Consider the following 25,676-nt stretch of genomic DNA (forward strand, 5'->3'; position numbering starts at 1 on the left):
CTTAAGGTCTGGGAACTATTGATGGAAAATGTATGGACAGTTATATTGAAAATGGATAAATGAAATCATTGGTTCTTTGATGGATACTTTGGCCCTTTGATTTCTCTTGTTAGATGGTCTATTTGGTTTGGTGTACACATTGTACTGTGTTTATATCCTGTGTAGGGTCCCTGGCCTTACAGTTTTAGTCTCCAAGCTTTAGTTTCCTGTTCCCAACTGCCTGATCTTGAAGACAGGAGTGCAGATCCTTTTGCCTGCCAAGATCCATGGTATCCCCCCATCCCCCTCCATTCCTGGCTTCCCTTTCCCTGCTTCATTGTATCTTTCTGGATTTGTTTCTAAGCAAGCAGAATTAATAATTGCTAGCCCATTTTCTGCTAAGCACTGCTCCCGACTCTGTAACAAAGTATTGGCTTGACATCTCATCTGGTTCATTGTGAAATCACCCATAACTGAGTATTTGTTGATATTCTAATAGTATACAAGTTACTGTGTTAGATACTACATCAGATAGTAAGACGAGTAAGATATATGCCTATTTTTTTAAGGAAACTATAATCTCCTGTGCATTAAGCCCACAAATAATCATGTATTCTTTTTAAAAAATTTTGGTAAAACACAAGTAACATAAAAGTTGCCATCGGGTTCTTCCCTGGTGGCGCAGTGGCTGAGAGTCCACCTGCCGATGCAGGGGACACGGGTTCGTGCCCCGGTCCGGGAAGATCCCACATGCCGCAGAGCGGCTGGGCCCGTGAGCCGTGGCCGCTGAGCCTGTGTGTCCGGAGCCTGTGCTCCACAATGGGAGAGGCTACAACAGTGAGAGGCCCGCGTACCGCAAAAAAAAAAAAAAAAAAAAAGAGTTGCCATCGTAACCATTTTGCCATCTTAACCATTTTTAAGTGTACAGTTCAGTGGTATTAAATACATTCATATTGCTGTGCAGCCATCACCAACATCCAGCCCCATAAGTCTTTTTGTCTTGTAAAATTGAAACTCTATACTCATTAAACAATAGCTCCCCATTTTCCCCCTCTCCCCAGGCCCTGGCAACCACCATTTTACTTTCTGTCTCTATGAATTTGACTACTCCAAGTACTTTCGTATACGTGGAATCAAGTCTTTTTGTGACTTGCTTATTTCACTTAGCATAAAGTCCTCAAAGTTCATTCATTTTGTAGTGTATTGCAGAATGTTCTTCCTTTTAAAGGCTGAATAATATTCCATTGATTTTGCTTATCCATTCGTCCATCGATGGACACTTGGGTTGATTCCATATTTTATTGATTGTAAATAACACTGCTGTTGCCATGAATATGATTGTACAAATATTTCTTTAAGACCCTGCTTTCAATTCTTTTGTGTATATATCTAGAAGTGGAACTGCTGGATCATATATGGTAATTCTACTTTTAATTTTCTGAGGAAACACCATACTGTTTTCCACAGTGGGTACCATTTTACATTCCCACCAGCAGTGCACAAGGATTCTGGTTTCTCCACATTTTCTCCAACACTTGTTCTTTTGTTTTTTTGGTAATAGCAATCCTAATTGGTGTGAGGTGGTATCTCATTGGAGTTTTGACTCTTATTTCCCTACTGATTCAGTGATGTTGAATATCTTTTCATGTGCTTATTAGGCATTCATAGATCTTCTTTGGAGAAATGTCTACTCAAGTCCTTTGCCCAGTTTTGAATTGGGTTGTTTGGTTTTTTGATATTGTTGTTGAGTTTTTGGAGTTCTCTATATATTCTGGGTATTATCCTTTATCAGGTGTATAGTTGGCAAATATTATCTCCAATTCTGTGGGTTGCCTTTTTACTCTGTTGATAATGATGCAAAAAATTAAAAACTTTTCCTGAAGTCCTTTGTCTGTTTTCTTAAGTTGTCTGTGCCTTTGATGTCATGTCCAAGAAATCATTGCCAAGTCCAGTGTTGTGAAGCTTTTGTCCTTTGTTTTTTTCTAAGAGGTTTATTATTTTAGGTCTTACATGTAGGTCCTTGATCCATTTTGAGTTAATTTTTGTATACGGTGTTAGGTAAAGGTCCAACTTTATTCTTTTGCATATGGCTATCTAGTTTTCCCAGCATCATTTGTTGAAAAGACTGTCCTCATCTCATTGAATGGTCTTTACACTCTTGTCAAAAATCATCTGACCATATACAAGAGGGTTTATTTTGGGGCTCTCTGTTTTATTCCACTAGTTTATATGTCTGTGTTTATGTCAGTACCACACTGTTTTAATGTAGCTTTATAGAAAGTTTTCGAAATCAGGAACTGTGAGTCCTCCAGTTTTTTTTTTTTTCCAAGATTGTTTTGGCTGTTTGGGGTACCTTGAGATTTCATATGAATTCTGGGATAGATTTTTCTATTGCTGCAAAAAATGTCATTGGAATTTTGAAAGGGATTGCACTGAATCTTTAGATCACTGTGGGTAATATTGACATTTTAATGATATTAAGTCTTTTAATCTATGAATATGGGGTGTATTCCCCTTTATTTATGTCTTCTTCAATTTCTTTCAGCAGTGTTTTGTAGTTTTCATTGCATAAGTCTCACAGCGCTTTGGTTAAGTTAATTCGTAGGTATTTTATTCTTTTTGATGCTATTATAAATAGCACCATCTGCAAACAGATTCTACTTGGATGCCCCTTCTTTCTTTTACTTGCCTAATTGATCAAGCTAGAACTTCCAGTATTATGTTGAAGGGGTGAAAGTAGTCATCCTTGCCTTATTCCTCATCTTAGAGGAAAAGATTTCAGTTGTTTATCACTGCAAATGAGGTTCTTTGTGGGTTTTTCACTTATAGCTTTTATTATGTTGAGGGAGTTCCTATTTCTGGTTTGTTGATTGTTTTTATAATGAAAAGATGTTGAATTTTGTCAAATGCTTTTTTTCTACATCAATTCAGATGATCATGTTTTCTTTTTTTTCTCCTTCATTCTGTTGATGTGACATTTACATTGATCGATTCACACTGTTGAACCATCCTTGCATTCCAGGAATAAATCCCACTTGGTCATGGTGTGTAATTCTTTTAAGGTGCTGCTGAATTCTGTTTGCTAGCATCTTTTTTGTTGAGGATTTTTGCATTGATATTCATAAGGGATATTGGTCTGTGGTTTTGTTTTCTTGCAGTGTCTTTGTATGGCTTGAATATCAAGGTAATCTTGCCCTCAGAGAATGAGTTCGAAAATGTTCCCTTCTATTCAGTTTTTGGAAAAGTTTGAGAGGAATTGGTATTAGTTCTTCTCTAAATGTTTGATAGAATTCACCAGTGAAGTAATCAGGTTCAGAGCTTTATTTGTTGGGAGATTTTTGATTACTGATTCAAGCTCTGTACTAGTTACAGATATATTCAGATTTTCTGTTTCTTCATGGTTTAGTCTGGGTAGTTTTTTTGTTTCCAGGAATTTGTTCTTATCAACTAGGTAATACAATTTGTTGGTGTACAGTTGTTCATGTCACTCCCTTATAATCCTTTTTATTTCTTTAGAATGAGTAGTAATATCCCACTTTCATTTCTGATTATACTATAGTCTCCTCTTTTTTTTTTTTTTTTTGTTTGTTTTTTTGTTTTGTGCGGTACGCGGGCCTCTCACTGTTGTGGCCTCTCCCGTTGAGGAGCACAGGCTCCGGACGCACAGGCTCAGCGGCCACGGCTCACGGGCCCAGCCACTCCGTGGCATGTGGGATCTTCCTGGACCAGGGCACGAACCCATGTCCCCTACATTGGCAGGCGGACTCTCAACCACTGTGCCACCAGAGAAGCTCTAGAGTCTCCTCTTTTTGTTCTTAGTCCATCTAGCTAAAGGTTTGTCAATTTTATTGATCTTTCTGAAGAATCAACTTTCAGTTTTGTTGATTTTCTCTTTTGTTTTTCTATTCTCTATTTTGTTTACCTTTTCTAAAATCTTTATTTCCTTCATTCTGCCAGCTTTGATTTTAGTTTATTCTTCTTTTTCTGTATACTTACATTGTAAAGTTCGGTATTGATATGAGATCTTTCTTTTTTAAGTGTTTATAGCTAGCTTTGAAATTTCCCCATAGAACTCCTTTATCTGCCTCCCATAAGTTTTGGTGTGTGGTGTTTGTTTTTGTTCATATCTCTAAGTATTTTCTAATTTCTTTTGTGATTTCTTTTCTGATTCATAGGTTATTTAAAAGTGTGTTGCTTAATTTCCACAATTTTGTGAATTTTCCCTCTTCTTTTTGTTACTTATTTCTGACTTCATTCTCTTGTGGTCAGAGAAGAAACTTTGTATGATATCTATCTTTTAAAATATTTGGGGGACTTCCCTGGTAGTCCAGTGGTTAAGACTTTGCCTTCCAATACAGGGGGTGTGGGTTCGATCCCTGGTCAGGGAGCTAAGATCCCACATGCCTTTCGGCCAAAAAACCAAAAAACATAACACAGAAGCAATATTGTAACATACTGAATAAAGACTTTAAAGAAATGGTCCACATAAAAAAAAAATCTTAAAAAAAATAAAGTATTTGGAGTCTTAATTTGTGGTCATATGGTCTGTTCTGGAAAATGTCCTATGTTTATTTAGTTGTTGGGCAATTTATCATTCAAATCTTCCCTTGGAAGTTGCTAGCCTTCAGCTGACTCCAGAGTTCCAAAATAGTTAACACCAGACAGATTCTGCCAGTGCAGTTGTTGTCTAGGTGGGGAGACAGATTCCTGGAGCTTCCCACTGTGCCATCTTCCCATAATCCTTCCTAACAATCACGTATTCTTACCTAGAGTAAGTTATTGTATCTTAAGAGAAGTAGAGTACCATCAGTGATAAAAGAATTTCAGATAAGATTGATTGCATCTTTCACTTGGCCATCTATGCAACTTTGGGCTAGTTTTTAAATCCCTTTCGGCCTCACTTTCCTGTATGAAAATTAAGGATAATGATACTTACATCAAGATTGTTGTGAGGATAAATGAGACAATATAAGTGTATGGCAGAGTGTCTGGCAAGCATTCAGCAACCATCTTTGACTCTTATTAGCACCTCCCATACCCCAAATGATTTTAAAGCTTGTGATGATTTTTTTTTTTTTTTTTTTTTTTTGCGGTTCGCGAGCCTCCCACTGTTGTGGCCTCTCCTGTCGCGGAGCACAGGCTCCGGACGCGCAGGCTCAGCGGCCATGGCTCACGGGCACAGCCGCTCCGCGGCATGTGGGATCTTCCCGGGCCGGGGCACGAACCCGTGTCCCCTGCATCGGCAGGCGGACTCTCAACCACTGCGCCACCAGGGGAGCCCTTGTGATGATTTTTATAGAGATTGATGGGTGATGATGATAAGGATATCTCTTTCAGGTAAAGGGAATGAGAAATAAGGGTACAGAGTTAAAATATGATGGCACAAGTTTTTGAAACAAAGGATATAGCACAGCAGCTAATGGGGGTAGGATAAGGAAAAAATATAGCTGCAATTGTTTTTGAATTTTGTACAGATAGAAGGGTTAGCAGCTGGGTTCCCAGACCAACCTCTGACCCCCCCTCTCTCCCCCTCCCCCCCAGATGAAAAGGAACTCCACAAAGGGCACAATTACAGTTAAAGACAGAGGTGGTAATTATTAGAATGAATTTTTGGAGTAGGAGATTGAGATTGGAGATCGAGGCAGTAACTCAGGTGGAGAGATTTGTTACATTGGAGGAGTCCTGGCCACAGGAAGCTTAAAGAATTTAGGATATATTCTGCTAGTTTTTCAGGTGTTAGTTTTCCTTTGCTTGTTCAGGATTTTGATCTTGGCAAATAGGAATTATCATTTGAAGATCCAATCAGATTTTGCTAAGAGTATCTCTTGTATTTATTTAAAAGATCAAAAAGTTTGTAATTTTCCTGGAAATACTTTAAAAACCATGATGAGGGCTCACAATAGGCTATATTTAACAATCAAGTCTGGCATAGCCTACAGTGTGTGAACCTTCTATTTCTTGAGTTTTTGTTTTTTCTTTGCTTCAGGAGGCTTCCATATGGAAGGCCACAATGTGATTTTTCCAAGGTTTTGCTCTATGAAGGGCTTATTTTGTAAAGTTTGAAGCTTTGAGAAAGATAATGCTCTGTCAACTGATTAAAAATAAATAAGGCTTAAATTATGTGAGTGGCACAGAATGTTAGTTTGAAGTGTTAATGTTATTGTTAAAACAATAGTTTCTGCATATTTCAAATTATCTTTGACCCTAAGCAGAGAGAAGCAGAATCCTGAGTCACATAAGCTTTTTTTCGCCTTAAAAAAAGTGATATTAGTGTGGGTGAAACTTTAAAAGTATAACTCTGATTTTTAAATTATTCCCAAACTTCTGATATCTAAAGGTGCTCTTTAGAAGAAAAAGCCTAATGTATTAAAACTTTTAATTTTTCTTTGCTTTATGTGGTTTTGGTATCAAATTGGCATGTTGTTGTGCATTTGAACCCTTTGAAATATTTTAATTTTTAATTTTAATTGTGAAAATTTATTGTTATTTCACATATTTAGTTTCTGTAATTTAAAAATATTCTACCACAGATACTTTTTAAGACTTGAGTTATACTGCTATATTAAATGCCCAGTCTGTCTCTGCTCTTGAGGTTTTTAGTTATTTCTTGGCCTGTGGCCATATAACAACCTGTACAAAGATGAGTAGGTAGGGTGTGCTACCTTTATCCTTCTATCACAACAGGCTATGTCTGTTCAGGATTTTGCCTCTTCCTTGCAGTTCAACAGCCATCTCTTTTTGGTTTTGGCTTTCAACAGTCAACCCTCAAAGATCTTTTGTTTTGTGACGGTTAAAGAAACTGGCTCAGTGTTCTTACTGTTAGACAATTATTTAATTGTTTACAGATAACTGAAACTACTAAAGGTTTCTATGATGAATCCTTTTATTTTGTTGGAGGCTTGTCATGTCGAAATGATTGGTCATCATAATTCCTGGTGTTTGAGAAGATTGTTTTTAAACCAAATAGCATGAAAAAGCTCTTTCTTTTCTGATTTTGTATTGGGTATTTTTCCTGTGTATTATAACAAATATCTCTCCTTTTAAAATGTAAGATATAGCAGATTTAATGCTTGATTAGTGCTGTTATAACATGCTTATAGAAATGCTCTCTATAGAAATTTTCACTTTATTGAAATAATATGAAGTATTACTTTGGTAATTGCAGATAAGGATGAACCCATCTTATACAATAAAGAGTTTAGAACTTCAAAAGTATATCACATCAACAACTCTAATTAACCCCAAGGGAGCAATTTAGTGAAGAATATTTTGAATTCTTAATGTACTATTTATACTTACTGGCTTATTTTGATTATTATAAATGTTTCCAAATATCAGCTTGTTTTATTTAAATGTTTTAGTACATTTTCATGAGTGATTTTTCCATATGGGGGGTAATACATTTCCACCTTTATTAAGTGAGCCAGTAGGAAAACATGATTTGGTTTCCATAGTTGATTTAAGTCAACCTATCAGCAACACATCTGTTCCATAAAGTTAGGTACCCCTGGAACATGATAGTGCATAATTAATTCCTTACAGAATTGTTCAGAACAGTTGCATTAAAGTTACTGATCACTTACTAGGTGCCGGCAGTATTCTAAGTGTTTTATGTGTGTTAATTGATTTATGTTATAAATATTTAAAATACATGTTTCCCTTCTGTTTTCCTTCCCCTTCTCTAGGCTAGTGTCCCTTAAGAAAGTTATTTTTAAGAAATAGCCCAAGTTAGAAATAGTATTAGCTTTTATCGAGATTGTCCACTTAATTTATGGAGCTCTCCATTGGGAATAAGTAGTATCGAGGGTAGAGAGAGCAGATTCCTCAGAACGGTGCTGATTCAACTTGAGTGAATGGCAGTCATGAGGGGGGATCCCATGAATGAATAAGGGGTCTTTTGCATCGAGCCCATCATGAAGCCACCGAGGAGGAGGACAGAGAGAGGAATCAGCTGGAGGACCTGAGCAGTAGAATTTAAAAACCACGGCAAGACAAACAAGGTGACATATTTTGCCACAGAGCAGCAGTTGGATGAAAAACAGAACTTACAAACAACAACGGTGAAATAACTAGTTTGGGCCAGTGGATAGACGAGAAGCCTAGCCTTAGATTTCCAAAGAATAAAGGAGAGAAACAGGTTTTAAACAAACAGTTCCATACACAGGATGATGAATACCAGCCATATCTTTGAATATATGTGTTGTATTACTTTATATCTCATGTCAGATGATTGCCTATCTTACTATTATTTCTTATCTGCATTTGTCTATAGCTAGGATATTTGATACATATTTATTCTGGGGAGGCAGCTTGGTATGGAAACAGGAGGGAATTTGAAATTTGGCAGGCTTATATTTGAAATTTAGCTGTTACATGTCTCAGACAAGCTACTTATCTGATTTTTCCCCCACGGTTTTACTGATATAATTGCCATATAACATTGTGTAAGTTTAAGATGCACAGCACAATTGTTTGATATATGTATATATTGTGAAATGTTTACAACAGTTTTAGTTAACATCCCTCGTTTTACATAATTACAGATTTTTTCTTGTAATGAGAACTTTTAAGTTCTATTTTCTTAACACTGTTGAAATATACGATACAAAATTGATAACTACAGTCACCATGCTGTACATTACACCCCCAGAATTTATTTATTTTATAACTAGAAGTTTATAACTTTAGACCACCTTCACCCTTTTCCCCCACCTCCCACAAATCTCACCCTCTGGTGATCAACAATATTTTCTTAGTTTCTATGAAGTTGGGTTTTTTTCAGATTTTGTATGTTTATTTTAGATTCCACATATAAGTGAGATCATACAGTATTTTTCTTTCTCTGACTCACTTATTTCAGTTAGCATAATGCCCTCAAGATCCATCCATGTTGTTGCTAATGGCAGGTTTTCCTTATTTTTAATAGCTGAATAACATCCCATTGTTTAAACGTATCACATTTTCTTCATCCATTCATTTGTTGAAGAACGGTTGGGTTGTTTCCATGTTTGGCTATTGTAGATAATGCTGCAATGAAAATGAGTTTGCAGAAACCTCTTTGAGGTAGTGATTTCATCTCCTTTGGAGATAAACCCAGAAATGGAATTGCTGGATCATATAGTAGTTCTATTTTTAATTTTTTGAGGAACCTCTATACTGTTTTTCATGGTGGCAGTACCAATTTACATTCCCACCAATAGTGCACAAGGGTTCCTATTTGTCTACATCCTTGCCAGCAGTTGTTAACTCTTATCTTTTTGATAATAGCCTTTCTATCAAGTGTGAGGTGATACTGTGGTATTGATTTGCATTTTCTTGATGATTAGTGATGTTGAGTATCTTTTCTTGTACCTGTTGGCCATTTGAATATTTTCTTTGAAGAAATGTCCATCCATATTATTTGGATGTCTTAAAATTGGATTATTATTATTGAGGTGCATGAGTTTTTAAAAATATATTTTGTATATTAACCCCTTACCAGATATTATGAATCCCTTATTGTAGAGTAATAATCATATATTATTATGAATTTATTATGAATCAGATATATGGTTTGAAAATATTTTCTCCCATTCTGTTGGTTGCCTTTTCATTTTGTTGATTGTTTCCTTTGCTGTACAGAAGCTTTTTAGTTTGATGCAGTCCAACTTGCTTGCTTTTGCTTCTGTTACTTGTGCTTTAGGTGTCATATCCAAAAAAATAATTGCCAAGAACAATGTCAAGGAGCTGTTTCCCTGTGTTTTCTTCTAGGAGTTTTATGGTTTCTGGACTTACATTTGTCTTTAATCCATTTTGAATTAATTCTTGTCAATTGTATAAGTTAGTGATAGTTTCATTCTTTTGCATATGAATATCCAATTTTCCCAGCACTAATTGTTGAATAGACTATCTTTTCTCCATTGAGTATTCTTGGCTCCTTTGTCAAATGTTAGTTGACTGTATATGCGTGAGTTTATTCCTGGGCTCTCAATTCTTTTATGTTGGTCTATTTGCCTGTTTTTATACCAGCACCTACTGTTTTGATTACTATAGCTCTGTAATATAGTTTGAAATCAGGAACTGTGATGCCTCCAGCTTTGGTGATTTTTTTTTTTTTCTTTCATCAATGTCTTAAACTTCGCATTGTACAGCTCTTTCACCTTCTTGGTTACATTAATTCCTGGGTATTTTATTGTTTTTGCTGTTGTAAATGGGATCATGATTTAGTCTTGGTGGGTTGTACATTTCTAGCTTATTTATTTACTCTAGGTTGTTCAGTTAGTTGGTGTGTAGTTGTTCATAGTATACAGTATCTTATGCTCCTTTGTTTTTCTGTGGAATGAGCTGGATTATCTGACTTTTTGTTAGCAGATTCTTCATCTGTAAGATGGAGATAGTAACATCAACTCTAGAAGAGTTAAATGAGATAATGTATGTAAAACATCTAGCAAAATGCCTGGTGCTCAATCAGGGCTAAACAAAAGTGAGTTACTCTCCCAAGGAGAAGCCAAAAAAAAAAAAAAAAAAAAAAAAAAACCAGTTTTCTTTTTGCCCTTGTTATGGAACAGATGGAAATTGAAAAGAGAAGACATATAACGATTGGGAGACTGGAACCTCTATTCATAAGAGAGAGGCCACAATTTGTGTGTGTGTGTGTGTGTGTGTGTGTGTGTGTGTGTGTAAATGGCTTAGGAAGAAAGGAATGTTAGCTGTTTAAGAACATGTGGTCAGTTAAAAATCAAAATGTGTGTGTTGTTTCACTTAAGAGCTCCATGCAAAAATAATTAGAAATTAAGCATTACATTGTTGCCTCCTGAGTTCAATGATTTATATGTATTTTAAAGTCATATATTAACAGAATTACACATTGGCCAGTTATAATTATTAAAAGCTGTTTTCCTCTGTTTGAAATTTTAAAGCATTTGTATAATGATGGTCTTTTAAAACCTTGCTATTTATTATAGCAGTTGAATCGTTGAAGAAATGTTGTTCTTTGTTTCGTTCAATGTTGTTGAGCCTTATCTTTCTGGCATAAGAATATCTTATATGTAATTGTTTTTCTTTAATTTTATAATAAGAAAATTTATTTAAACTATATTTTTAAATTATAAGAGTAGAACAAACATTTTAGGTTTTTTTTTTTAATTAATTAATTTGTTTATTTCTGGCTGCATTGGGTCTTCATTGCTGCACGTGGGCTTTCTCTAGTTGCAGCGAGCAGGAGCTACTCTTTGTTGTGGTGCACGGGCTTCTCATTGCGGTGGTTTCTCTTGTTGTGGAGCACGGGCTCTAGGCATGTGGGCTTCAGTAGTTGTGGCACACAGGCTCAGTAGTTGTGGCTCGTGGGCTCTAGAGCTCAGGCTCAGTAGTTCTGGTGCATGGGCTTAGTTGCTCTGCAGCATGTGGGATCTTCCCAGACCAGGGCTCAAACCCGTGTCCCCTGCATTGGCAGGCGGATTCTTAACCACTGCACCACCAGGGAAGTCCAACATTTTAGTTTTTAAAAAACAATTCTGTATCATGTCTGAAGTATTTTGGGAATTAATCCTATTTTTTGATTTTTTTAAATTAATGTTGTCATTATTCTTCTTTACTTTGACTAATATAATCCCAAAGAGCATTCACTGGACATGTTTTAATATTTTTTTCTGATTTCAAGGAGTTAAAAATATTATCTGAAGATTTCTTAGGGTGTACTTTCTTATGAGAATTCTGTACTGCCTATTTATTCTTTTTTAAAATTTTATTTATTTATTTGGCTGCATTGGGTCTTTGTTGCTGTGTGCGGGCTTTCTCTAGTTGCAGCGAGCAGGGGCTACTCTTCATTGCGGAGCACAGGCTCTAGGTGCATGGGCTTCAGTTGTTGCAGAACGTGGGCTCAGTAGTTGCAGTGTGCGGGCTCTAGAGTGCGCAGTCTTCAGTAGTTATGGCGTGCGTGCTCAGTAGTTGTGGCTCGCGGGCTCCAGAGCGCAGGCTCAGTAGTTCTGGCACATGGACTTAGTTGCTCCGTGGCATGTGGGGTCTTTCCGGACCAGGGATCAAACCCATGTCTCCTGCATTGGCAGGCGGATTCTTAACCAGTGTGCCACCAGGGAAGTCCCTGCCTGTTTATTCTTAAATCATTAGTTAAAAGTTAAATGAAAAGCTTTTTCATTTATGAATAATACGGTATATATAAGTGATACTAAAATTTTAGTTTTATGATAGCCAAATAAATGTCATTGGTTTTAAAAAATGTGAATCCTTAATTTGTTTTGATTAACCATTGTAAGCATTTATCATTTTTGTTTCCACATTAATGTGTGCATTTGAAGATAATATGGGATTTGTACAATCTTTCTTGAATAGTTGAAACTTAACAGAATTGCAAATTGCAGATTTCTGTGCCTGGTGGAAATAAAATAAATATGAAGCATGGTAGATATTCATTTTTTATATCTCTTACATAACCTGGCAAATGATACTAAAACAGCACTTTGGTGTATGTTTTGGATATTTTTTCCCGTGTTAAGTGTGCACTGTCTTTAAAAATTTAACTTTATTTATTGCTGTCGTTTGAACAGGTGTCTCAATGCTTGTACCTACTGCAAAACTAAACACGCCAGAGGAAATTTGGCCAGTTATCCAGTTGATGACTTAGTAGATAGAGCCAAACAGTCTTTTCAAGGTAAGAGTTTCTAGAATTCTGTGTGATTATAGTCTTTTTAATAAATTATAATAGTCTTCTAAGTAACATGCTTACTTACGAGATACATGCTTCTTTAGCTTTCTGAAGAGTTTACAAATATTTCAGCTTATCTAATAGAAGATGTTACCAGATTCAGGTTATAATATTGACATAACTCCCCTTTCACCACTCTTCTGTTTTCTTATGACTCTAAGGTAAGTGACGTATTTTGAAATTCATCACCTATCTTTATATTCAATGGAAGAGACAAAAAAATAAAAATGAAAGCCATGACCTTCTGTTGTGTGTTAATAAGACTTTTGTGGACTGAGTGAAATACTCAAGATTTCTCCCTCTTTCTTTGGTAGTTCTTGGTCCATTCAGAAAATAGAGCTAATAAGGGTTGCCAGGAGTTTTGGAAAGAGAAGGTAGGTTTTACTATGAGCCAGAAGAGATAACCCTCATCATCCACAGGACTGCTGTGGGGCAGTAAATATTGGTACTGGTAGAGAGTCCTAATGAGAACAATTTTTGTGTGGGTGGCCAGCTACTGTTGAATCATCACTTGCTGGAAAATGTGATTGCCTAGGTATCTCTCAGCATATAGTAAGACGTATCTGTAACACGAGTCTCAGTTGTGTTGATACATAACCATAAATTGCCCCTTTTGTCTTGGCTTATAATACGTGTATATAACATTGATGTGTTTTTATAACCAACATGAGATAATCTATTGTCTCATAATCTTGTGGGTTAGTAGTTATTGGTAATGTACTTTTCCTTTTAGCAAGTAACTTGGAGTGCTACTTTCAGTACTTCACATCCTGTATCTCAGAATGTATGAGTTCCAAACGAACTTATTCAGTCTAAAGCTTTTATCGACATGAATTTGAAATGCTCTTTATAGCAGAGAGAAAAACACCCTTGATTAATCTAACACGTCTCAGCAATTTTTTTTCTACCTTTATATTCTTAGCACAGTCCCCTCCTCTGTTCACATTCAGCTTGTATTGAAAGAAATAAATGGAAACTCACTGACTCTTGCAGTTGTTTGCTTTCAGAGCCAGGTAATTGTCTAATCTTAGGAAAAGTCTGGGTGGTTGTCTTTTCTGCAACATGGCTACTTTAAGGATTTTTCAGAAAGGGCATGAATTTGCACAGAAACCTACTTTATTTGAAAAATGATCCCTTTGCTGGCATTCTTACTTAGTGTTTGTTTTTCCATATATCTGTTGGATAATGGAGATGTTAAAACTATGTGATCTATCCACCTAACTCTGCAAATTGGAAGGTATTCAAATTACAAATACAAGTGACTTTGCTGGTTAAGGTGAGTGATTCAAAGGATGTATCAGAGGTTAGCAGTGATTTAGTGGCTCTTTATACAGAAAGTATTAGAGGAGGTTTATTTAATACTGCTTTCATCATCATCAGTAGATACGTATGTGCTTGGTTATTCCCAACCAGGCATGTTTGCAATGTCAAGTTTTTCTTTTTGTTTGAATTTTATTTTATTTTTTATACAGCAGGTTCTTATTAGTTATCTATTTTATACATATTAGTGTGTATATGTCAATCTCAGTCTCCCAATTCATTCCACCACCACCACCACCCCGCCTGCCACTTTCCCCCCTTGGTGTCTGTATGTTTGTTCTCTACATCTGTCTCTATTTCTGCCCTGCAAACTGGTTCATCTGTACCATTTTTCTAGATTCCACATATCTGCGTTAATATACGATATTTGTTTTTCTCTTTCTGACTTTTTTCACTCTGTATGACAGTCTCTAGGTCCATCCAAGTCTTTACAAATGACCCAGTTTCATTCCTTTTTATGGCTGAGTAATATTCCATTGTATATATGTACTACCACATCTTCTTTATCCATTCGTTTGTCAGTGGGCATTTAGGTTGCTTCCATGACCTGGCTATTGTAAATAGCGCTGTAATGAACACTGGGGTGCATGTGTCTTTTTGAATTATGGTTTTCTCTGGATGTATGCCCAGTAGTAGGTGTAAAATTTTTCTGTTGTCTTGTTATCTGACTATTAGGGTTGAAATGGAAGGCTAGTTTTCGGACTGGCAGGCTCATTTTATTGCTATGTGGAACTGTTACTAAAATATCGAGGTCATAACTTTCTAGGTAAGCCAGTGTGTTTAGGCAGTTTTAAGTCCTAAGATGCTCTTTGCCATAGGAGAGTTTGAATTCAAAACAGTGCTCTGCTGCTTACCAGCCACATGATCTAACCAAGGTACTTGACCTATATACAAGCCATGGTTTTCTCATTACTGTGACATTAAGTGTTGCTTGTTGTTTGAATTTGAGATAACTTACATGAAGTAATTGATTGTGTCCTTATTATGAAGAAGTCATGTTACTTAAACTGAAGGAATTTAAAATAAATCCAACAAGAGAAGTCTAATTTTTTTTTTTTTTTTTTTTTGCGGTATGCGGGCCTCTCACTGCTGTGGCCTCTCCCGTTGCGGAGCACAGGCTCTGGATGCGCAGGCTCAGCGGCCATGGCTCATGGGCCCAGCCGCTCCACGGCATGTGGGATCCTCCCGGACCGGGGCACGAACCCGTGTCCCCTGCATCGGCAGGCAGACCCTCAACCACTGCGCCACCAGGGAAGCCCGAGAAGTCTAATTTTGAGTGAGAATATTGGAACATCTTATATTGGAACATTTAATGATTAGAATCAAAAGACAAATTTTCTTTTGATTCTAAAATATGTCTTATGAAAAATGTCTCTATAGATAGAAACTAGTATGACAATTACCTTTTATTTTCTTAATTTGAGAATTGCAAATTCATGCTATGGTCTTATAATCTCACAATAGGAAATAGCAGTCTATAAGCTCACATTTTAAAGACATTGAATTAGCAGCATTGTCTTTTTTTCTGCAGAAGACATTGGGATCATAAGGGTCTTACAGGATTCCTATGTTTGAGTTTTAAAGTTGCGAAGAAGGGACTTCCTTGGTGGTCTAGTGGTTAAGACTCTGCTTCCACTGCAGAAGGTGCAGGGTTGATTCCTGGTCAGGGAACTAAGGTCCCTCATGCCGTGTGGCACAGCCAAAAATTTTTAAAAATAAATAAATAAAATTGCGAAGAATAATTATCAAGTTAAATGTAATAGAAGAAATAACCTGTTTTTCGTATTCCTGTGACTTCTCTGTAATTCATTCTTTAGTAATTCAGATATTAGGAACGTTTGGGGGGGTCAGAGCCCCTTAAATTCTACATTATACCATTATTAAATTGTCCTATAATCAGTAATAAACACTATGATTCTTTGAAAATTTACTCTAAGATGAAAAGTCTAAATATGCTGTCAGTAAATTTTAGTGCTGTGTTTAAAGCCATCCTGTCAGTGCAAGTTAAATTTCCCAACTGAAAATTGGGTTTCCTTTCTTGCTTTTTCTTGAAGTTTTAAATGACTGTGTGTCACAAATACAAAGTGATTTTAAAAAAAATCTCTACACCAATTGTAGAATAGGGATTACAATCCCGGTTGCCAGTCACATGACAGACTATTACAATAAGATCACAATTTCTTTCTGAGTAGCATATTTATGAAACATTTTATATTCATAAACATTTATTTCTTAGAAGTGTAATGAGTGAAGAGACTAGGGCTAACCCATAGGCAAGGGAGCATTCAGAAGACATTCTGAAATAATCATGAAATCATTCTGAATATAAAATGGTTTCCTAAAGTACTAAAAATATACTGACTATACATTCAGCTGCCAGGAATGAGAAAGGGAGCTCATTAACTTTTGAATGGATATCAGTAAATAAAATTGTTTATATTTTTGAATGGAAACTTTAGTTTACCTTTTATGCAAAAAATATAGTTTATATTTCATTGGTTTCCTAGCATTTTTTTTTTTTTGGACTTATCCTAGCCCCTTGACATTTTCATGGACTATTTTTACCTTCTCAGTGTGTGTATCATTTTTGTGGGCAGTTCTGCATATGAGTATAATATTTACCAGGTTAATTTCTGGGTATCATCACATTGTTCTAACAGACCATTGGGAAACCTCTCCCCTCACTTCCTTACTTATGCCAAACTTTAGGTTTTAAAAATTCCTAGTCTTTGGGGGCTGGGGTTTGACATGGTTGCATTTTAGACATCTAGAAAAACATGTCAAGCAATGACCTATACTTTGTTGGGGCCAGAATGAATTTACAAGCTAGTATTTTCTAGGATATTTGTATTGATTTTTCTCTAGCAACTGATCAATCAGTTTCAGTTGTATAAGTGATGGAGCAAACCTTTTTAAGTGTGCTGGGTGAGTGGTGTGGAAACAACACCTTTCACTGCTGTCTCTGGAATCAAAATGTAGAGATGATGGATGAGCTGTTTTTATAGCTCTCATGTGCTTTTCTAGATCTCATTTCTGTGTTGCTACTTTTTTTCTCCCTCATAAATCTGAACGTCCCCCACAAGATAAGTGGCATAAAGCAGTTTTGGAAAGATAAATAAATTAAGATGAAATATTCAGGGCAAGGAGAAAATTTCTTGATGCTTAGTGATTTCAAGATTAATGTTGGAATTTTATGAAATGAATTCTGTTTTATTTCAAGACTTGCAAAGATACTGTCTATTGTGTATGAGATTAATTATGCAGTGCAGCTGGAAAACATTGCTTCCTGCCCTTTTAGATAGGAAAGGATATGAGCAATATTTGACTTTCTGGTGTATAAACTTCAGATTGTTGAGCTGTTGCATTTAACTTATCACCTTTAGCAATGAGTACTGTATATTGATTTTCATCTAAGCTTAAAAAGAGACCAATAATTGCATCCTATTAATTTATATGGCAGTTATTTAAATGTCTTTTATTCCTTTATCTTTTCATTTGTGCTGTGTTCAAATTGAGAAATCTATTTCTTCTATAGGATTAATAATGTTACTGTACATATTTGTTATACATTGTCAACTTCCAAAAAGGGATTTTAGGCAGCTTACATTAAATGATTGTATGTAAATAGACCATGAAAATAAAGGGTGTATGAAATGCTGTGTTATGTTTCAAGAGGAAAGATAATTATACCAACTGGTGAATCTTGGCTGTCCCAAAGAATAAGGAGATAGGGTGATTTATATAACTTGTATGAATGTATAAAAGGAAGGATATATATTTTTTAATTAATTAATTAATTTATTTTTGGCTCTGTTGGTTCTTTGTTGCACATGGGCTTCTCATTGTGGTGGCTCCTCTTGTTGTGGCGGGCGGGCTTCTAGGGCACGTGGGCTTCAGTAGCTGTGGTGCGCGGACTCTCTAGTTGTGACTCGCGGGCTCTAGAGCGCAGGCTCAGTAGTTGTGGCGCACGGGCTTAGTTGTTCCACAGCAAGTGGGACCTTCCTGGACCGGGGATCAAACCCGTGTCCCCTACCTACATTGGCAGGCAGATTCTTAACCACTGCACCACCAGTGAAGTCCCAAGGATTTAGTTTATAATGAGAAATCTACATGTTTCTAGGCTGTAAACACTAAGAAGAATTATTTTCTTATATTCTTTTCTAAGAGACATTGACAAATATAATAGAAATGCCTTTAGCTGGCAGTGTGTAGAATTTTAAGATATAGTTTCTACATTGTCTTTTCTTCTGTTGATTCTTACAAATCCCCCAACATAATATTAAACTATAACTTTTAAAGACATTTTAATGGGGGGGAGCTAAATAAATGTAATGTACATAATACATATAACTTGATAGGGAGATCTGATGCCTTAAAGAGCTGTTTATCAGATATTTAGTTTAAATAAGCTGAGATTAATCACTCTTGTTTCAGAGAATGTTAGTTAAGGCTATCTGTGGCAGACCAGAGTATGATTTACTTGGTTCTTGCCTCTTCAGACCTTTGAGTTTCTAAGTCAGTGGTGTTCAAAGTTTTCTTAGCAATAAAGGAACTTTCTTCAAATGAATTTTGAAAAGTGAAAGCAGAACTTCCAGGATTGAAGTAGAGGTGGGGCCCTGTTTAATGAGCCCTTGCTTCTGAGGCCTTTCCTCAGAACCTTTAGGATTCGGCCTGAATTGGCTGGTGTAGCTTAGTATTTCTCTAGTGTATCCTTAAGTACACCAGTCCAGGGCTGGAAGATGTTTTCTTAAAGGGCCAGATCGTAAATATTCTAGGCTTTGTGTGCTACAAGGTGTCTGCTGCAACTGTTCATTTTTGTCCTTCTAGCATAAAAGCAGCTACAGACAGTACATGAATCAATGGGAGTGGCCGTGTTCGAATAAGGGTTTAATGGTCAACTTTGGAGAAAGCTAACTTAAAGTAAATGAGACGTTATTGGGAACTTCCTATTGTCTCTAATATGCTAATACACATCATAAATTCATAAGAGATGGATGTAGTCTTTAGAAACTAATGTTGATCTAGAATAGATTAGTATTATCAGTCTAGCTGTTCACTTTAGTCACGTGGAAATTTTATAAAACCAAAACCACACTGATGTCTGTGTCCCATTGCTGACTACTTTATCATCATTTCTGTGGATTGGGAGGCCCTGCAATTTCTAAAATATAGTTGATTCTAACATATAAGCCAGAGTTGAGAACTTGAATTGAGAACCACTAGTTTAGATAATTTTTTGGTTGAAGTTATTAAATGAACTGACCCTCTTGACCTCTAGAGGGATTGTGGGGAGGAAACCCTGGTTGATTAGTAAAGAATGAGCCATGTAGCACAGGGAACTCTACTCATTGCTCTGTGGTGACCTAAATGGGAAGGAAATCCAAAAAAGAGGGGATATATGTATACCTATAGCTGACTCACTTTGTTGTACAGTAGAAACTAACACAACAATAAAGCAACTATACTCCAATAAAATTTAATTAAAGAAAAAAAAAAAGAATGAGCGAGGTTAGGGAGGTTGGCAGGTCAGAACAGTGTGCTGTTCATTTGCAGACACCACCCTGCTAGTAAATGGCTGGTTTCAACATCCAGTGGTGCTTATTTAGTGAAAAGGCTCGGTGATTTTTGTTATCTCCGGGTATCACAAAAGGGTCAGCTGGCATTTTATGAGTGTTTATTTACTGTGCTGTATGGGAATTAAAAAGGTGGAAAAGATGGGGTCCTTGTCTCCAAGGAGCTCCTCCTAGTTTAGGAGGACAGAGTAGCCAGTTGAACTAATGAACATTAAAAGTACACAGACCCAGGAAGCAAGTCTTCAGATGGCAAAAACCATTGAGCCTTTTAACTTAAATATCTCTACATTTTGAAAACATCCGTTATCTGTCAGGGTGGTGTCAGCAAATTGGCAGCCCTTGTGCTGCGCCTCTGCCTTCCCAACTCCAGGCATCCTTTACTGATCAACCAGCCTTTCCCCGAAGAATCCCTCTTAATACAGAGTTCTTATTAGCCACTGCTTAGTATTCCAGATGAAATCCACTTGCCATCCTTAATCTTAAGGTTTATGTGATGCTAGAGGTCTATGAAAGAAAGAAACCAAACAGTGACTCTTTAACTGAAGTAACCATTGGAACTATATAGTTGTTATTTTGCCATTCATTCAACAAATATTTATTGAACGTTTATTCGAAACAGTTCATATTTCTCCTGATAGGCACATGCTTTAGAAAAGCGGTGATAACAATACATTATTATAATCAGCCTTTCATTACTTCTGCCAATAAGATAGGGAGGCCAGTGGTGCGGTTTGCTTATCTCTGCTGTGGGAAACAAGGATGCAGTCCCAAGGCTGTTTTACGAAATGACATCTGTTCATAATTCTCTAAGCTTTCGTAGTTCAGAGTACATGTAATCCAAAGTACGGAAAATTTGGAGCTTCTGGGAATACGTTTTTATATCCATCCCCCACTGTTACTGGTGAGTTTTATCTTTTTTACTCTATTTTGTTCCACAAAACAACCTGCAAGAATGCAAGTAAGTATGAAAACCATATAAAATAATGAGACCTTGGGAAAGGAGATGAGGAAAGTCAAGACTTGGTGCAGCATTGGAACACGGGAAAGTAAGCCATAGTCAGATAGGCAGTTCCGACTCTGAACTTTTCTTAAAAGCTTATATAGTCTATAAGGAATAAAAACAACCCAACTTGGCATTAGATTTGCAAGAAAATTTTCACATGTGAGCTCTTATAGGGAGTACTGAGAGATGCATTAGGTCTCAACAGCATCCCTTTAACACTCAAACTCACTTACTGAGTTTCTTAAACTTGTATGTTTTGGCATTCCTTGTTAAAACTTGCAGCCGTGCCCTGTAAAGCATAACACTCTGAAAGGATTTCTTGGGAGGCTAAGACAACACATTCTAAGTATTTGGTACTCTAGTGATCTGACCCCACTTCCATAGCCCTTGGGCACCACAAAGGAATCCTGCTGTGGAGGCTCCTAGCTTAGGGTCTGCATGTCTGAGGTCGTTTAGTGAGATGATATGTCAGAGTGCAGGAAGAAGATACTAGAATTTATATTGATCTGTATTTTCTCTTCCTTAAAAAGTTTTTTGGTGTATGTTTCATATTGTATATAATATATTAGCACAGTAGTGCTTGAGTGTCATTAATAAATACATCTCCCTTGGGCTTCCCTGGTGGCGCAGTGGTTGAGAGTCCACCTGCCGATGCAGGGAACGCAGGTTTGTGCCCCGGTCTGGGAAGATCCCACATGCTGCAGAGCAGCTAGGCCCGTGAGTCATGGCCGCTGGGCCTGCGCGTCCGGAGCCTGTGCTCCTCAACGGGAGAGGCCACAACAGTGAGAGGCCCGCGTACCACAAAAAAAAATAATAATAAAATAAACAAACAAATAAATAAATAAATACATCTCCCTGGAGATGCATTTAAAAAATTTTTTAAGCGGTTCCAGAGAGTGATTTTCTAAACTATGGAGACCACTGATTTAGAGGAACGAATAGCCCGCCCATTTTCCACTGGAAACCCAATTCTTTCTGCCAGCCATTTGGTTTCAACAGAGCAGCAGAGTTCTTTGCTCTCTGTCAAGGTCTTAAGGTGCCTGTATTCTGTTTTGACTGAGTGCACATCCATCTGCTTTTGAGATCAAATAAGCAAATAATGAAGTTTGTGCCCTTTGGAGGAAACCTGAAGTACTTAACAAACACTCTTGCCGAGCATCCACTCAGAGGCAGGCTCTTGGTCCTCGCAACAAATGTTCCCGCTCTCCTTCCATCTGGGTTTCAGGTCACTGGGGGACTGAGCCAGGAGGGCATCGGGCCAGGCATGGGTGACAGTGTGTATTTGGGTTTAGTAGGTGCTCAATAAATGTTGAATGAGTGGCTAATCCTGAATTGATTATACTCGATGAAATTCCATATGCGACTTGGAACCTACAATGAAAATAAAGCCTGGAAAAGCTATATTTCTAAAGTGGGCAAGAGATATTGCTTAGTTTCAGCTGCTCTTCCTTCACAATTGAGTACTGTGTCTTATAACACAGGCTTGATTTTATGATACCAGATTATCTGTGGTGGTGGCAGCTTTCCAGGATTTGCAACAGAGAAATAATTTACTTTTGGAAAGTAGTTCCTGATGGTTAGCGGGTATCTGTCATTTTACCAAATGAGTATATCCGTGTAGGTCCGCGTTTCTAGTTATAAATAAATATTTGCTTTGATATTTTTCTTCTGTGAAACAGAATTCTGCAAACGATTTCTGGGGACAAGGGGACAGAAGTTAACCAAGGGTTTGCTTTCAGAGTTTGAACTGAGGCTGATCTGTCTCTGGGATCATTTTGGTGAACTTTAAAGGCTGCAAGTTAGTTTTGGAAGGTTGTTTAATGGAATTTTAATAGCCCTGGAAAGATGTGAAAGTGATACTGCTACCTGGTGGTTTGTAAACCTGACCTTTGTGAGATGTTTTCTGGGCAGAAGTACTACTTTGTGATGCCAGCAGCTTTTATTGATTCTGCAGAGTATGCAGTTTTCTAACACTGGCTGTCAATTCATTCCAGCTGAAAAATTATTAAATTTCTTCTCCTGCTTGTGTGGATATTAAATTGCAGTAAACATACTTGCACAATGTCAGGTGCGGCAAGCACAATTTTCTGCGTGAAGAAAATGTTTGTTAGTGGGACCTTGGCTGTTCAGCAGAGGTTATAAATTTCTGTATTTCTTTTTATTTGTTGCTCTCAGTTATGCTTTTTATTTCTCTTTGTGAGTTCCAACACATTTCTTGTTATTTGTAATATAAGAAAGAAAAGTTTGATTTAGACTGCTGACTTTAAATACTATGCCCTTTAGTTCATTTCTGGTATGGGTGAGAACCTGGGGGTAACAGGATTTAACCAGTGAAAATATAATTGGGGCAGAATGAGAAAGATCTAATGAAAGAATGTATTGAATGAAAAAGGGAAGGAATGAAGGCTTAGATGATTATACACTGCACATAGATCTTTTTGACTTGTTGAATTTTAGTTAAGGAAGGTGAATGACAGTGAGGTAGTAATCATCTATGGAAGCGGTTCTTAAACTTTACTGTCTCTGAGAATAACCACTGGACCTTTGGGGTGTGTATTTAAAATGCAAGTATCTGGCCATATTTGCTATTCAGTAGGTCTGCCATAGACCCGGGAATTTACATTTTCAGATGACTCGCTCCAAATGACCCAGGTAGAGGTGCTGTGAGGACCACTTCTAGAAAGTTGTCTAGAGAACCTTCTTGATTCTCAAATACCAAGTCATTTGATCAAAATATTGAATGGAAGTGGAGAAGAAACGTACCATTTACGGTCAAGAATATCAGCATAAACAACGTAAGCTACGTAAATGATCTTCTACGTGTTCATCTTATTAGGAAATAAATATTTGATTTCTCTAAATACCTTCCTCAGTGGGTGTGAAGTGACAGACTTCAGTGGTGTATGTGGGGACAGTAGCAGTGTTTCATGAGTCAGCCCTGATACAGAATGTGTGTGTGTGCCTGTGCATTTGATACGGCATGATTAGAGCTCAGAAATATGGTGGAACTCAAAAAAGTAGCCCAGGAAGTCATCAAAACAAAGAGATCTGAGTCAGAAATCAAAACCAGAGTCTGAAACCAGAAAAGTAGAGAGAAAATAAACCCAAGCACATGGGGAATAAATAGGAGAAAATCCTAGCTAATTAATTAGAATGGGCCATATTGCTTGCCACTTGCAGAGTGCTGGACTTGATTCAGGGATAAAAGGCTATGTGTGCAATGGACAAAACCCACTTTTGTCATAAACATTATTTGAAATATTTAAGCTTAGTTGATTTTACGTTTCATAATTACTTACAGATTTTATAAATACATTTTAGAATCTAAGATTTAACAAACCCAGGGAATCAACAATTCCTGTTTTCTTCTCTCTAAATACCATGTGGATAAACTATTGAAAAATCCTGGTAGACTACTACTCCGTGGGCCTCACTGACTCACTCCTCCTCGTATTCATGCTTCGTGTAGATAGACCCCTTCCACATTGACTCTCTGCTTGTCACGTGTCTTGCTTCGGCCAGTGGAACGTTAGAAAGCATTATGCAAGCAGAGTTTGATAAGCACTTGTATACTCGGGCTTGTTCTTATGGAGCGTTGGAATCCTAAGCCACCTTGAGGGAGGTCCAGCTACCCTACTGGCAGCATCATATGGACAGAGAGATGCATAGTCAGCCCACAGATGTTCTAACTGAGACTCCAGATGTGAATGAAGAAGCCATATTGAATGTTCCCACTATCACATTGATCCAAAAGAAACCTGCCCAGCTGGACCTAATCCACATTGCAGCATTAGGAGCAATAATAAATTATTGTTTTAAGCCGCTAACTTTCTGTGTAGTGTGTTTTTCAGCAATAAGTATATTTTGTTAGATATTTAAAAAATATATTTTAGTATTAAAATGTCATAATGCCATTATTATATTTACAGTGCCTTTTATTCCGTATAATATTATTGTATATATATATTCAACAAATATATTCAAGATTGTTTTCCATTAAACTAAATATGGTGGTAATAATAGGATATGGTTTAAACAATTACTGGCGTATCACCAGGAACTGTTAGCATAGAGGGAGTTAAAAATCACAGGGCCGTGTAGCTTATAGTCTGCAATTTAGTAAGTAAGCCATAATATCACTGAGTGATAAGAGCAGTGATTCAGATAAGCCTTAGATACTATGGCATTTTGGTTAAGAACAGAAAGGGTTAAATTCTGTTTCCGTAGCTTGTTAGCTCTGTGCCCTTAAGAAAACTGTTTATTCTCTCTCAGGCTTAGTTTTTCGTCTGAGAAATAGGAGTAAAGCATACTCATTAGATAATCAGCATGAATATTAAACAAGATAATGTAAAGCTAAACCTGATGCTTTGAGAATAATAAATGGTTGCTTATTATTATTGTTGTTGTTCTTAACAATATAGTAAGAGGGCAAGAAGGAGGAAGGGGAACAGAAAGGAGAAAATGCTGTTGCCATTTTATTTGTCTTTATTTTTCTGTTCTGTGTGTATTCACATGCTTTCACATGCCCATGCCTGGCTGTTTTTAATAAGAAACACTGGCCCGTAGATGTGCTGCTCACACTTTAAAGGGCGGACAGATTACCTGGAGATTTTGTTAGCATGCAAATTTTGTTTCTAGAGGGTCTTGAGTGGGGCCTGAGAATTTGCGTTTTAAGTTCTCTGTTGATACTGATACTGCTGGTCCTCACGACCTTTCATATTTTAGTCTTAAATCTCCTCTTCAGCTGTCATCTCTCACCATTCATAATTTCTTCTTCAATCACACAGAATTTTTTCTTCACGCATCTGTGATAGTGCTTACCAGGTGTAGTTAAAGTGACTTGTTTCAATATTTATATTCTCTACCTCCTCTGTGATCTCTGTGATAAGGACTGCTTGGGTCTTACTTATCTTGATATCACAATTAATGTTCAGTAAATGTTTTTTGATACAAGCCCTTATGAGTCTCATAACTGTAGACTGGAAACTTCGTCTTTCATCTTACCTACTAGAAGTAATAAATGTTCTCAGAACCTTTGAACCCATGAACCTTCTCAATATCTGGCTGTGGATCCTGGAGTTTGAAGGAGTAGTCAGCCAGT

At 36.9% G+C, this 25,676-nt stretch overlaps 1 protein-coding gene across 5 annotated transcripts in view; it reads left to right on the top strand.

Moving 5' to 3' along the window:
• CDKAL1 (CDK5 regulatory subunit associated protein 1 like 1) overlaps positions 1–25,676 on the top strand; it is a 649,567-nt gene that overhangs the window by 275,048 nt on the left and 348,843 nt on the right. For all 5 annotated transcript variants that reach the window (XM_029243200.1, XM_029243201.1, XM_029243202.1 and 2 more), the window contains one exon: positions 12,522–12,625. In XM_029243200.1, coding sequence (XP_029099033.1) covers positions 12,522–12,625 — 104 coding nt within the window. The remainder of the gene's footprint in view (positions 1–12,521; positions 12,626–25,676) is intronic.

Source organism: Monodon monoceros, unplaced genomic scaffold (genome assembly GCF_005190385.1).
Source record: "Monodon monoceros isolate NGI ecotype Baffin Bay Population unplaced genomic scaffold, NGI_Narwhal_1 Super_Scaffold_3, whole genome shotgun sequence".
NCBI classification, from domain to species: Eukaryota; Metazoa; Chordata; class Mammalia; order Artiodactyla; family Monodontidae; genus Monodon; species Monodon monoceros.